Source organism: Haemaphysalis longicornis, unplaced genomic scaffold (genome assembly GCF_048455015.1).
Source record: "Haemaphysalis longicornis isolate Haplotype H1 unplaced genomic scaffold, Haemaphysalis longicornis Haplotype H1 scaffold_29, whole genome shotgun sequence".
In the NCBI taxonomy this organism is placed as follows: Eukaryota; Metazoa; Arthropoda; class Arachnida; order Ixodida; family Ixodidae; genus Haemaphysalis; species Haemaphysalis longicornis.
The window spans coordinates 1655608-1669606 of NW_027526331.1; the positions used below are offsets into that span (position 1 = coordinate 1655608).

General features: G+C 49.7%; 1 protein-coding gene and 1 pseudogene across 2 annotated transcripts in view; one reads left to right on the forward strand and one right to left on the reverse strand.

Moving 5' to 3' along the window:
* LOC144173087 (uncharacterized) overlaps positions 1-1032 on the forward strand; it is a 47734-nt gene extending 46702 nt beyond the window's left edge. For both annotated transcript variants that reach the window (XM_077701601.1, XM_077701603.1), the window contains exon 9: positions 817-1032. In XM_077701601.1, coding sequence (XP_077557727.1) covers positions 817-979 — 163 coding nt within the window. In that variant the 3' untranslated portion in view covers positions 980-1032. The remainder of the gene's footprint in view (positions 1-816) is intronic.
* An 8150-nt stretch (positions 1033-9182) lies between these two features.
* LOC144173088 (uncharacterized) lies at positions 9183-9822 on the reverse strand (annotated as a pseudogene).
* Between the last annotated feature and the right edge of the window lie 4177 nt (positions 9823-13999).

Consider the following 13999-nt stretch of genomic DNA (forward strand, 5'->3'; position numbering starts at 1 on the left):
GTTGCTTGTTTGTCGCAGGACAAACGGTTCTGCTATTTGTATATGACGTATGGCCGTGGTATTAATTCGCGTATAAGTCATTAAAAAGAAACATGTAGGTAAGGGCACAAAAACAGCGCACAATGAAATTTCACGTGAGAAAACAACAGGGAAGCACGCGTCATAATACACAAGTGACTAAACAGTATGGCCGCCAGGGCAGCCCACATCAGTGTACTGCACGTCAGGGCAGCATGACGACAAAACTGCGGAACCTTCGAATACTACGAGGACAAAACAGACACGGACAAAATAGAACGTATATCTACAAGAGCCTCATGAAGCTGGGAGAAAACTGGCTCTGTTTTTTTTTTTTTTTTTTTTGTACTGAACGGCTTGTGTTGGTCCTCGCGGAACAGCCATTGCAGCCTTTTGCAAATACACTTAGCACGTATACCTTTGTGCAAGAAGAGAGCTTAAGCTTGCACTTCCGTTGAGATCGGAAAACAGATAGAGCGTAGCTAATTAGTCCAAAATGACTCAATGAGGTTATCTGACCTGCTAAATAACCCACCGCCACGGCTGAGTTGCTAAGGCACTGTGCTGCGCAAAACGAAGTTGAGGAATCGATTCCCTGCCGCAACGGCCTTTTTTTTTTTTTTTTTTGGATGGAGACGAAAAAGAGAAGCGCCCCCGTGTGCGCAGGATCTGAGCGCTCGTCAAACACCCGACGTGTTCCAAACTATTTCCTAGTCGTGCCCTGCGGCTTTCCTAATATATCCCGAGTGTAACATGCGTAAAAGCTCAATTTAAAGTGATGTTCCGATAAACCTGCAGGCAGCTACGCTCCAGCTGGTCCGAGTGCCTGCGGCGAAGCTACGGCCGCCTGCGCCGCTGCGAGGAGACGCCAGACGTTGAAGGCGCCCGAACTCTGCTCCTCGACTTCCTCGACAGGCTGCAGTCTTGTGGGACCCCAAACGGGGACGACAACGCGCACTGAATGGCTTTTTCATTTGTTTTGTTGCACACGAAGTAAAGCGAAATATAATCTCTTGGCGTTTCCTTTTACTGCGCAAACCCCAGGGGCGTCCACCACAGAAAATCTGTGCGTTCTGAAGCCTGTGCGCGCACACTGAAGGCTAGAGAAAAAAGTGAGGCCCAGCACACTGTTGCATACTCACAGAGTAGGCACGTAGCCGCCAAGGTGCATTAGACAATCCTGCAAAGCTGCGTTTTGTGCTAAATGTGACGCGCATACGTTACATAGGACAAACAAGATTTATTTCGGGACGCTATGACCAAATGAGCAGAGCAGGACTTATCAAGAACTAATATGGACCAGTCTTTGCTCGTTTGAGAAACCAAGACTGGGGCTGCGATAGCATTTATGTATTGCCGGAGAATGCATCCTTCCTGAGCGATCTCGTGCTCCCGCCACACTGACATTCATCTCCCTCAGTTGGTACTTCTTTAATGCCTATTTAAAATGTTTACATAGAATGTCTTTTACGTATCACCGAGGCCTTGCTCTTAGAAAACGTGGCGCCTACCCTGAAGACCTGAAATGGCTCCTTCTGCGGCAGCAGCCGCTTTTCTTGGTCCTTTGACAGAAGAATTAAGGCTTCACTGGTCCCAATGGGTGCCTCCTGCTCTTCAGGTTGCAATAGGGGGCATAACACCTGCCTGCCCTCTCCAACTTTTTTCTGTCTTCTCGACGTTCATTTCGTTTCTGTTTTTAACGGCGAAGCTGTTTAGCAAATGGTAATTTTTTTCGGGTCCGCAGTAAAAAATACCAAGAAATCGGTGAGCGGGCGCACGCGAGCGGGCGCACGTGAGCGCAGGCCACGCAACGACCGCCCAGCGTCCTCTGGGCACGTTTGTCAAGTCAAGCATACCCCCTTGGGGAGGTTGGCCAAGATTGGAAAAAAAACTCTCCAGCGTTAACCTTAATCGTGGCAACAGTTGCTCGGAACGAGAAAGACTCCAGCGTACGCCGCAATCGTGACAACGCTTGAGAAAGACACGTCATAGCGTACGCCCCTCCAAGATGATGTCCAATCATTATCACTTCCAAAAATATGAATGAAGCTTCATCTTATAGCAACAATGTAGGAGTAAAGGTCGTTGCGCTAGTCTTACGTGTCAGTGTGAGCTTCCTTAATTTTGTTGTAGCTGACGAACGCGAACGCCGAGCCACGACCTAATCAGAGGGACGCAGGCACGCCAGTCGTACCCACAGAAAAAGCCCCTTTGTTCGTTTTACACAGCATATATAGCCGAGCTGTGGTTCCGCGGGTTACGATGAGGGCGGGAGTTACTCACCTTAACCTAGTACGGCACCTTTGGCATGATCACGAACTTAGTCACGTGACAAAATCCCCTCCTTTGAAAAGCAGCAGCGCACCGTTACCGAGATATCTCGTATTGTGCGAACCACGCAGGCTTGCGTCGGCCTCTTCTGGGTCGTCGAGGAACCTCGCTTCCAGCATTTCCCTTAGTCGCGCCAGTACCATCGCTTAACACATTCTTCGGTACAGTTGCACCTGTCGCATCAACAAAACTCTGCCGAGGACAATACGGTAGAATGTTTATGGATGCCCGTTCTACAACTACTCAGGTTCTCGATGTCAGCAACACGCAAAGTCTCTGCAAACAATGTGCACACTGAAGGTAATGTTTTCCTACCAGAATATGTCAAACAGGCTCTGAATTTGGGTCCAAAGTACTCTGTGGAACCTAGAATGTCGGCACCAGAACTCTTAAACATGGTCCGAACTGTAGCTGAGAGAGCTGCTGATGTTGGAAGTTCTCGTTGTGTCTCAGCGGGTGTGGATGTTTGGTTACGGAATAAGCAAGTATAAAGCAGTGTGTCTGTAAAGCGGGTCGCTAGCTTTATAAAAGAAATAAACTTATGTGCCCTACCTGCAGGTAAAGAGGGTGGTTTAACGGACCTTCCGGCTGACATTTTCGATCGAAAAGCTCAGGAAACCGTAAAAAGCGTGTTCATCTGCCGTAACGATGTATCACTTTCCAAGGTGAGATCTGCGGCCAAGAAACTGTGCAATTAGCTCTACCTGAATAACCTACCAAGTCGGTTGAAAAGAGTAAAGGTTGATGTTTGCAAATGCTTTTTTCGGCCAAAACTCACAAAGTTGGCAGGCCTCTCCGAGTCATAGTCTCTGAGGAGGGTACCTGGCAGCAATCCATTGCGCGCTTTCTTCAAGAGAGGCTCGCAATGCTGTATGTGGATGACCCGTTTCTGACGAAGGGATCAGAGGAGGTAGCTGACTTCTTAAAGGACAACCATGAGCAGACGTTCACAGCTTTTTCCGTCGACATAAGTTTACCGCACGACCAATTGTTAGTGCATAGAAGAAAGCATTGATCGGTACGGGGTTGTCGAGTTTCGAAATGCTGCTGGTCTGACCACTGAGGGGTTCATTAAAGTGATTGCACTCTACTTAAAGTCGACCTTCGTGAACTGGAATGATAGCGTTTATCTGCAAACGAGTGGTGGGTTCATCGCGTCTTGTGTGGTCGCACTTCTCAGTGATTTATTCTTGGGCCGTTTGGACCGGATACTGCCACCGTTACAGCAAAGCCTAAACATTGTTAGGATTTTTCGCTTTGTAGATGATAATCTTGTTGTTTTTAATGGTGCCGTTTCCTATCAACCCCGTGTGTCTGCCACACTGACTGCTTTCACTCAACAGTTGCGTCCTCTTAGATTAAACCATGAACTTTTGCAGGATGATTTCATAAAATTCCTAGACCTAAAACTACAGTTCTCTGATAGCCGTACCTGTTGGCAATACGAGCCTTGGGCATGCAAGCCATTAGTTCTTTTCTCTTCAGGGCACTCCAAGGTAGTAAAGCGAGGTGTCACCAAGTAATGTTTTATAAATAGCCTCAAAAAATCTTGTCCACACAAAATGGATGACAGCCTGGGAGCACAAATAATCCGACTCGAACAAGCAGGGTTCCCTAAGCATCTGCTGACAAGAGTTGCGCATGATGTGCTCAAACAATGTAAGCAGGGCTTTGGCGTACGGCAACAGGAAATAAAGAGCAAAAAGAAATATGCCGTCATTCCCTAGAAGCACGGTGTTTCCCACCGTCTGGAAAAGATTGCGGAAAATGCAGACGTCAACGTTATCTTTTCAGCGCCACACAAACCTGCCACTCTCTGCAACAAGAGTTATCGTACCACTGCCAAACGTGAATGTGGTAATAAACACAAGGCCAAGTTCTTTGACTGCAGTGACAGTGTAGTCTGTCATCCCATTGGATTATGGCAAGAGCTATATTGGGCAGACTGAGCGTTGCCTCAACGAACGAATGCTTGAGCCCGCCAACAACGTCCGTAATGGCACAACTGGACATTTGGCCGCCCACTGTCGTGACCATGGTTGTAGGCCTTTGTTTCATAAGAGCAGCATTATCGCCAAACACAGGAGTCAACGGACTCGTGAGATTGTTGAGACACATGAGATCACACGTGCCGGTGATAACTGTTTGAGTATGCTCTCCCTCACGCTCACCGAGAAAGAAGTGTACTTTTTAAGTTAAGGTGATGCTTTGTTATGACTGAACAGACTGAACACGTTCCCCAGCAGTGTCGTGTGGAAGATTTTGTAAGGTGACGTGATTATTTGGTGTATGTATAAACACGTTTCTTCCTAATAAAGTTAGTTTCAAGTTTGTGCATTGTCCGCCCTCTTACTTCGTCTTCCTGTAGTTTGCGCACTGAACGTTCAAGTAGGGTATACCAACTCGCCCAAACCTATACCTTGTTAAGCACATAGCTCTGTTCTTCTGTTTCTTTTCAGTGATAGGGGATGTACACCACTATGTAATGTGTTGCCCAGAGCATGATCTCGAGCGGACTGCAAAGCTTTCAGCGATTCGAAAGTTGGCAGCCCCACACAACACCCTGGACCACATCGTCTTCCCAAGGGGACATTGGATGCTGTGCAGAGACGTGTCGCGCCTTCTACTAAGCTTTCTTCAGGAGACGGAACTTCCAACCTGGTGGTGAAAGGACCCTAACATTAACTAATTGGGAAGAGCTTGGGCGGAGCAATTGCCGGCATATCCATCCAGGCTAACCCCGCCTGATCTCACGCAACAACCATCACCATCAGTTTCGTTTTCATTTTTTCACGCTGTCCTTGTCTTTTGCTGTGAATCTTAACACTTTTTTGTGCAACAGAATGTTGCAATAATCTTGGTACTTGCTTTGTAAGTTCCTTCTGTTGTGATTTCGTATCATTTATTTACAAGAGGTTCCGCCGCAGTGCCACATTTTAGGATTTCTTTATGTAATATCAATGATCATGCACTGCACCTTCAGAATCTGTATAATAAATTGAAATTGAAACTGAAACTGATGACAGCGGTGGCGATGACGGCGATGACGACGGTGCTGATGAAGGACAAAAAGATGGTGATCTTTTGGGTTCACGGAAATCTCGCATGCATATTCAAGGTAAATGGCGAAGAAGTGTAATCAACGAATTAATTTAAATAAAACGAATACAAGGAAGAAAAGGAAAGGACTTACTCTCGATGGCAAAAGAAGGGAAAATGGGAGACGCGTGGAAAAGGGGGAACCTTGCAGCATGAAGAAGAAAGTGGGCAGTCAGAGTTGAGGGAAAAAAGCGGCATACACGAAAACGCAAAGCAAATATCGCAGGCTATGTGGGGAAGGCGATACCTGAGTTTGTTACGATTGACATCACTTTAAGGAGTCGGGAACATGCATTTTCTTCGGTTAATTTGAATTCATATACCTTCCAAACGTGTACCTGATACAACAAGAGGCACATCCACAAGCAGTTTAGCAAATAGATCTGAGATAAAAACAAATTTACAAGTAGAAACCTGTCATGAAATGAGGAAAGAGCTGCTTCGGGCATGAAAGCAAAATCACGGGGACAAAGAAAGACAAACACAGGCGCTGACTATCAAGTAAAATGTATTCAAAGGAAAACAACACCTATATACACATACATCTGGTCATGTGCATTGACTCCGTGCATCGATAGAAACAGCTGCAAGATGTTTATACACGGTAACAATAGCTGCAAGATTGTTCGTTCTCCCTTTCCCTCTCACAACCCTGACACCAGCAAACTGTAGCAGTAACGAAAGTCGAGCTAGTTGGTACGGTTGCATTCTTCTAGCAGCGCTAAACAGCGCTGTGGCAGCCTAGCCACAGGTTCCTTATCACATTATCGTCAAGACAGGTGTGCAGCAGGTGCAGAGAACACCTATCCGTAATACCCGACCAAATTAAGTGAATGCAAAGCACTGAACAAAAGCCGATGCAAACACTTCCCAGAATTGTTCAGACAAAACATTCATCATCCTGCTATTTAGCCGACGACCCAAAGTTTCGTAACCGCGTGAGTGAACGAAGCAGCAAATGTAGAAAGAAAACGGAGTGGAGCGCTGGAGAAGGCTGAGGAGGTGGGCGGCACGCACAGCTACGGCGTCATCTCTCCCACTGCCTCCCCCTCACACTTTCTCCATGCAGAGAGAGAGAGAGAAAACATTTTATTGAGTATCTCCTTAGGCCAGAGGATACTCGTGGCCTCAGGCATGAGCCGAGCGGCGACGTCGGTAGCTCGGGCGACCAGGGTGGTTTGCACGCCTGGGTCCGGGCTACGCAGCGCCTCCTCCTACTGCTCCTCGGATGTGATGAAGGGAAAGCTATTTTGAGGGCAGGCCCATATTATGTGAGGTAGATTGGCTGGGGCGCAGCATAGGGGCAATCAGGTGTGGGGTATAGGGACGGGTGACTGTGTGTGAGGCTTGCGGGGTTTGGGAAGGTGTTTTTTGTAGGAGGCGTGAGATGTGTGCTTTCTCGTTAGGTTTTTTTCCGCCGGAGGTTAGACCCGGCGGCAGAGGCAGTAATGTTGCGTGATGTCATTGCAAGACACTAGTCTGTCCCTTGCAGATCTGGCTCCGTGGTTTGCATGCAGAAGGGCTTGCGTTCGGGCTAGTTAGTATTCCATAACGTTCATCTTAGGCGCATAAAAAATGCGTCGCCACTAAGGAGCGTCCTCCCCCTGACACTCTCCCCAGACGCTGTTCCGTTCACCTCTAATACGAACCATGTGAAATGTACGCAGAAGGTTCAAACACGATTTGCAACGCGCTGGCCGTCGGCGGCGGCGCGCTTCCAGATAGCAGCAGAGTAGCACGCACACGCCCCACCGTGCTTTTGCTGATCACGCGATGACTTCCTGAGACGCAGCAGATATGCGCCGTGACCGAGAAGACTGCGGTTTGCGCAGCGCAAAAATTGCACTATCTTCCCGTGGGGGACCATGAGGAGGATGCGAAGCATCATAGGAGTTCCATGTAGGTTTCATTGTGTTGCCGTTATGTTGTTTCATTTATCGGAGCACGAATGGGAACGTAGAGTGAACCCCCATGTAGAGACAGCGAAGAGACCGACACCGGCATTACCTGATCGAACACCTCCTGGTTTCCGTCTTTCTTTATTGCGTGCTCACGCTCCTACCCCGCTGCCCGCCCTCTTCGTCCTCTTGTCTGGTTGAGCTGCAAGGCGCGTGGCGCTTCCCGCCACAGCTTTCCCACGGGAAATTCAACATCCTCCTCTAAAGTTTTCGGTTCGTTGTTTCCGTTGACGTTCACCTTCGCGTGCCTTCGTTGTATCAGTAGCTTCTTGACGTAGTTTGAATGAGTCAATGACATAAGGCGCGTTCGTAGCACTTGCTCCTGTCTCGGTTTTGTAGCGCAGTGTAAGTTGCATCGTATTTTTGCTGTCTTTATTTGGAATTTAACATGGGAACGCACGAGCCGAAGTTCTCTTTTTCAAAGAGTGAAGCTGGGAGGGCTCGGGCTATCGCATATATACGTAAGACTAATTGTTAATCGTTTTATGTTCTTCAGAGACTCAAACGACCCTTCCTAGCGAAATTTTTTTCAAGTTGCACTTGCCAATGCTTTACCGCAGTTCATCGTTTCTTCATGCCGCGAGGAATGGTCTACAATTACAGGTTATCTGAAAGAAGTAGTTCACGCAGTTAGATTCCTTTCTGTGCGGTTTTCATTGGATAATCTTTCAAATGTTTTTAGGAAGGGTTTGAAAAAAGATCTGAAAGAAATTCTCTTTCCTGTACCTCTGTACCGAGCAGTGTACTCTGCAGGCCGAAGAAAGGATGTTTTGTCCAGGGTGAAAGCTATGGTAATCCCAGCCTCTGTGGAAACCTTTTTTAAATTGCATACCAACACACTCCCTGTGAAAACATGGATGGAAGAGCGAGATCTTTTTGTTGCTTGGAACAACTTGTGCGTTCTTTGTCAAAACCTGAAACTACAGAACATGTGTTTATAGACTGTTGGAATGCCATTTTCTTCTGGGACGTCCTCATGAAAACCCTAAAGAAGGAGCATCCGGTGACACCCTATGGAATCAGGTTCCTCAGTGTAAACAATGAAGACGATGTACCGCATGATATGATTATGCTTTTAGGATTGTATAGTATCTGGCGGTCTCGAATGGCGGTGCGCCATGCGGATGTCAATGCGCAAACTGTGAGCGCATATTTCATGGGAAAAATGAACTATCTGTGCGAGTTGTACAAAGTGGAAAATCCTGACGCGGGAATTTTGCCAGTGCTTCAAAAATTGACATCATTTGATGTTTATAATAGTTTCTGCCAACCAAAACATGGCAGGCGCTTTTTATTAGATCGTTGACTTGTGAAAATGTAAATAAAATAAATAAAGACAAAAAACGTTTTGTAGCGCAGTGGGAAGAGCGCCACGTACCTCCCGTCGCGGCCAAAGAGTCGTGGGATCGAAACCGGGCGCCGCTAACTATTAGAGAGTTTTAGCAGTCCGTATGCTCCGGCCGTTCCGTTCGTTACGTTACTACCGGGTTTACCGGGACCCGACTGCGCATGCGCCATTTGTTCCGTACGCTGCCGGCGTCTCTCCCGGCGCTCTGCTTCCGTGTTACCGTATCCGGAGCCCGCAACCGGCTTGCGTTGCTCTGGTCGGCTCGGGTGTTGGGAACTTTAGGCTTAGCGTCCTGGCGAATATTTGGTCGCCGCAATCTGTGCAACTGCGAATGACAATCCGTAACACAACTTTTCACCACACTATCAACCCCTTTCTCGCATGTGAAACTTTATACTGAACTAGCATTTATTCTCTGCATCTCAGTAAATCGTTGCGGTGCGCTATCGACGCTCATGCAACGCTAGTTGCGAAGGGCCTCCCTGTCCTTAAAGCCGTAGTCTGCATAGTCCGACGGCTTCGTCCTGTCGGCAGGCCTGGGCCAGTCGGGGTCGCCGGGCAGCGAGACGGGCCGTGAAAACCGGAACACAAGCCCGCTGTGACGTTTCCAGCTGTGCTGATTGTACTTGTAGTTGTACATCAGAACCAGGCCGCCCACGTATATGAACAGCACCTTGGGGACGACCCAGCGCAGTGCGGGGGTCGCCGTGGGACCCAGAAACGGTTCGAGGCGGCCGAGAATGTAATCCATCGGGAAGCGGTAGAACCTGCGAAACGTAAGGTCCCTAAAATTACTTAGCGAAACGGATTCTTCAGCGCCCTCTCTAACTCGGGCACGTGACGGGGCTCGTTGGGTGACAAGTGCTGGTCCTCAAGCCACTTTTTACGCCAGGCGCGGTCGGCATCGGTGAACTCTCCGCACAGACGGGTCCTCTCGTCGGCGAACCGTCCCTCGATGCTCATGGGCCGCACGCCACCCGTGTGGGAGTGCGGCAGCTTGCTCTCGTCCATGGCGGCGGCTTCGATGGCCGGGACGCCGACCTTGCCTGTCCGTGAAAACAAGCGCAACCGCAATGAAAACAAGCGCTCAAACTGCCGTTTGAGCGATCGATGACCGAGACATCTGCGTAGCCTGTTTCGATGCTTCCGCGCAGGTATCGCAATCTCTCGGCCGCTCGGCGCACCGCGCGCCGCGGCATCCACGTCCGGTCAGCATAGGCTTGCATCGCGGCAGATATCTGATCGCCGCTTTTAAAATAAGCCCCGAGAACAATCCCTAGCACAATTTTTCACCACACTAACACCTACTTTCTCGCAGGTGGAACTTCGTTTTAGCGATCACATTGATTCGGAAGAGCAGCGACAAGCGGTTGCTACCGTGGTCTGCGCCGGTTCGAGCCGCTGAGTGTGCCGAGCTGGCAGGCGCGACCGGCGTGTACGCGGACTGCTTCCGATGCAGAAAACGCTTCCCGATTGCCTGCTTTATCCATTTCTTGCGTACAAACGCGCGGAATCTACAAATTCAGCTCAGCGATCGTTGTAGTTGACCATGGAGCAAAAACAGTGGGCGGAGCTAGCGGCGCCGACGAGGCATCGCACACCCGCATCGGGCCATGTGTCTCAAATTCACGTATACGACTAGTCGTGGTGACAGTCGTAACGATCAGCCGCATACGAATCGCGTGTACCAATCGTACATGTGTCTCGCGCTTCAATCGGGCAAGGCCAAGGCCATTCCTCCACGTGAACGGCGCGCGACCATGTCGTCACCTGCGCTCGCTCTGGTGCCGTCGCCGTCGCCGCCGCCGCAGCCCCTGCCTCACAATGCGTCCGGCCGAGCGCGATTTTAGATTTGCAATGCTTTAGGGGAAACTGCGTTGTTTATTTACGTATTTTTAGCGTGTGGATTTTTGCAACAACTCGGCTAATCAGCCGTCACACGGAACGAACGGTACGACGCTACGGAGTGCTAAAACACGTTTTCCGTCTCACTACACGGAAAGAACCCGGTACGTGCGCGCGCATGCGCAGTCGGGTCCCGGAGAACCCGGTAGCAACGTAACGAACGGAACGGCCGGAGCATACGGACTGCTAAAACTCTCTATTATTTCGTTTTATAGTGTAGGGGGAGAGGTGTGGACGGACGGACGACGGAAGACAGAAGCGAGAGCAAGAGATGCTTCGTATCTAAAATTTCGCATTAGGAAGTATAGTCATCGTTGTGATTTTTTTTGGCAGAAACTTATTTCTTCGAGCTGATGTCATATCTCCCATAACCACAACCTGGCCGTATACACCAGCCAACTTCTCGGTCTTTTAAGCCATCTCACTTTTGCTTAATTACCTGTTCAAGTTTACTGGTTACTTTGTCCCCACATTTATTCAAATTATATACGGCCCTCTCTCCCTTCGTTACCGCTGTGCCCTTAGATAAATACAAATCATAATCGTGATTTCAAGCTGTAGATACGGGTTTACATCGCAAGACTGCAAAGCGAAACGTTAGGTCTAAGCTACGGAGCTCCGGAACGTGCCCATCAGTTTCTGCTGTAAAAAGGGCCATGAAGACAAAATACAAGTTTGGTTCATTGAAGAGAGAGAGAGAGAGAGAGAAAACATTTTAATGAGCTCAAATGTGAGAGTGGAACCCTAGTCCGGGAATCCATGCGTTGCCCTCGCCGTCTTGGCCCGTGTCACCAGGAGAGTCTGGTCCTCCGGTTGACAGCTGGTCAACAGTGTCTCCCACAGCTCAGGAAAGGAACAGGTGGAGAGGGGTGGTAGGGCTGGGTTGTGAGCGCATTCAACAATTATATGCTGGAGGGTACCTAGCTGTGGACAAAACTTGCATAGCGCGGTGTACTGCGTGGGAAACAATAAATTCATTCGAACAGGGTGAACGTATACGTGCCTGCTTGTAATTGTCGGAGTGTTATTTCCTGAGTTTTGCTGACAATGCTGCCAATTTTATCGCAAACTTCAGACAGCTAGTTCAGGCATAAAAGAAAGCGTATGGCATCGCAGAATTTTGTTTGTGCGATTGACGACCGCCTGCCAACATGACTGGGCGATTGCAGTGGGGCTCGTATTTCTGCGTGACGCCATCATTTGAATTCTAACGCGCAGTTAACGCTCCTATAACCATGTTTTCAGTGCTGGCCCCGATGACGTCACTGTAGCGCGAAATATGGAAGTTTTTTAATGTCTTACGTTTTTCTTTTAGTTAAAGAGCCATGTTTTGTAGCTGGAATGTCGCTGAATGAGTTGCCAAGGGCTAGTTCTTTCAAAGTAAACAAGGTTCCATTTTTTTGCATGGCCCCTTTACACTATCTAAGTTCTGCCCACCCACAGCGCTCCTCATACCCACATTTTGGTATTTCACAACTCTTTATGAACGGAAATTCGTAATGCAACAGGAAGCACTGCAAGGTCATGCGCCAAGCTTTCAATCAGTGAAACAATCAAGCAAACACTATGAGCGTTGACCACAAGAAATCCACGCCCATACCCTGAAGCCTGTGTACGGGCTCTGAATCTTAGCGAATGGATACACAGAGCAGACAACCCCTTTATCAACAGGAATGTATGCTGATTTGGCGCGGAATTATCTGGCTGGCGCCGCCAAACCGTTTATTCAACGCGTTTATGGATTATTTGATGCGCTTGCGCGTTGACCGCGTTGACAAAGTAGAACATCACTCTTCACTCTTTCCCGTAAGTGTGTGAAATGAAGATATTGTTTGATGGCGCATTCTGCGCAAAACACGATTGTTATCAGCCGCGAAGTGACGCTGGAAATACACAAGGCCTAAATTAAAGGCAACGGCTTATTTGGAACGTGGGACCAAGATTTCAAGCATGCTTATTCGATGAGGGAAATCGGTGTGCTGCCACATGCGCCGACTGCTAATCTGTCGCGTTACTTCTTGCGACGTTGGCATAACGAAGTTAAAAAGCTGAGTTGAGGCGCAGATAGGCTTGTGATCTTTCTACGGCACGGCCACACTTTATACCGGGTATGTCTTCAGTTTGAGCGACGACCGCAACAACCCACGTAGACGAACTATACGGCGACTTCTGAAGCTTCGAAGCTGCACCCGACACCTTTGGGAAGCTTGTACTGTTACATTAAGACCGTAGTGACCCTAGAACCACCCCCCTAGAGTAAATCCGCAGGCCAAGCGTCATCATGTCGGAAGAAGACAAAGGTAGGAAACCACCATCCGAGAGCGAAGAGCCCGAATATGGGTCAACTGGAGACGACGGCGCACGTCATGCGGATCCTCAAGCTCGCCATCAGCCCGGCGCACCTGGCTCTACCACGGGACCACCGACGCAAGGCAGCCCCGCTCCCAGCACGTCGCCCGGGAGTCCTGGACGAGCAGCCACAGCCAGCTTTAAGTCACCCACAGCACGGCCGAGCAGGAGGCTTGTCTCCCTGTTCGAAAGGTCACCTTCTCCAAGGCCTCTCGCCATCAGGGGTTCGCCGGAAAAGAGACGGGCGCCGCGAGAGCTGTGCGCAGCCGAGGGAGGCACCTCGCCGAGAAAACGCGGCATCGAACCGCCGCCATTGCGGCCGCACATTAGCCCATCCCACCACTCTTCGCCTGGCTCGGGCCGCAGCGTTCGTATCTACCCGTCCCCGAAGAAGTGCGGCTCCTTTGCCGAGGAGGGCAGCGCGGAGGAGAGCTTCGTGCCCGAAATGCGGCCCTTCCGAGTGGCGACGTTGGCTACTTCGGATGTCCTGCCATCGCCCACCGAGGAATCCCAGGAGCTGGAAGCGGGGGCAGCAGCGTCGCCGAGCTCTCAGGTGACCACAGCAGAACCACCAGAACCACCGCGACGTTCGCCGCCGCCTGCACCGCTTCCGCCGCAGCCGCCTCCACAGCCCGTGCCGCCACCGCCACCACCACCAGGGCCCATACCGGACGCAGGAACCGGCCGACGGTGAACAGAAGCGCAGGGCTCGTCGCAGAGGTGTGCTCAAGCGATGAGCGATCAAGTTTCTTGAGGGGGTCCCTCTGCCCCTTGAGGGCCGTGTATCTTGAGCGAGTCTGGCAGTATCACCTGATCGTTCCGTGCGTTCCGATTCCACTCTTGCCTTTCCTTGTGCGACGTTTCTTCTTTTTCGTGCTGACTTTCTACTAGTACTAACCGCAGGCCATCACTGCCCCGGAATTGTTTCTTGGAAATTAACGTGAACGGTTTCCCTCGCATATTTCCTATTTTGTTGGACAATGCGAACTGA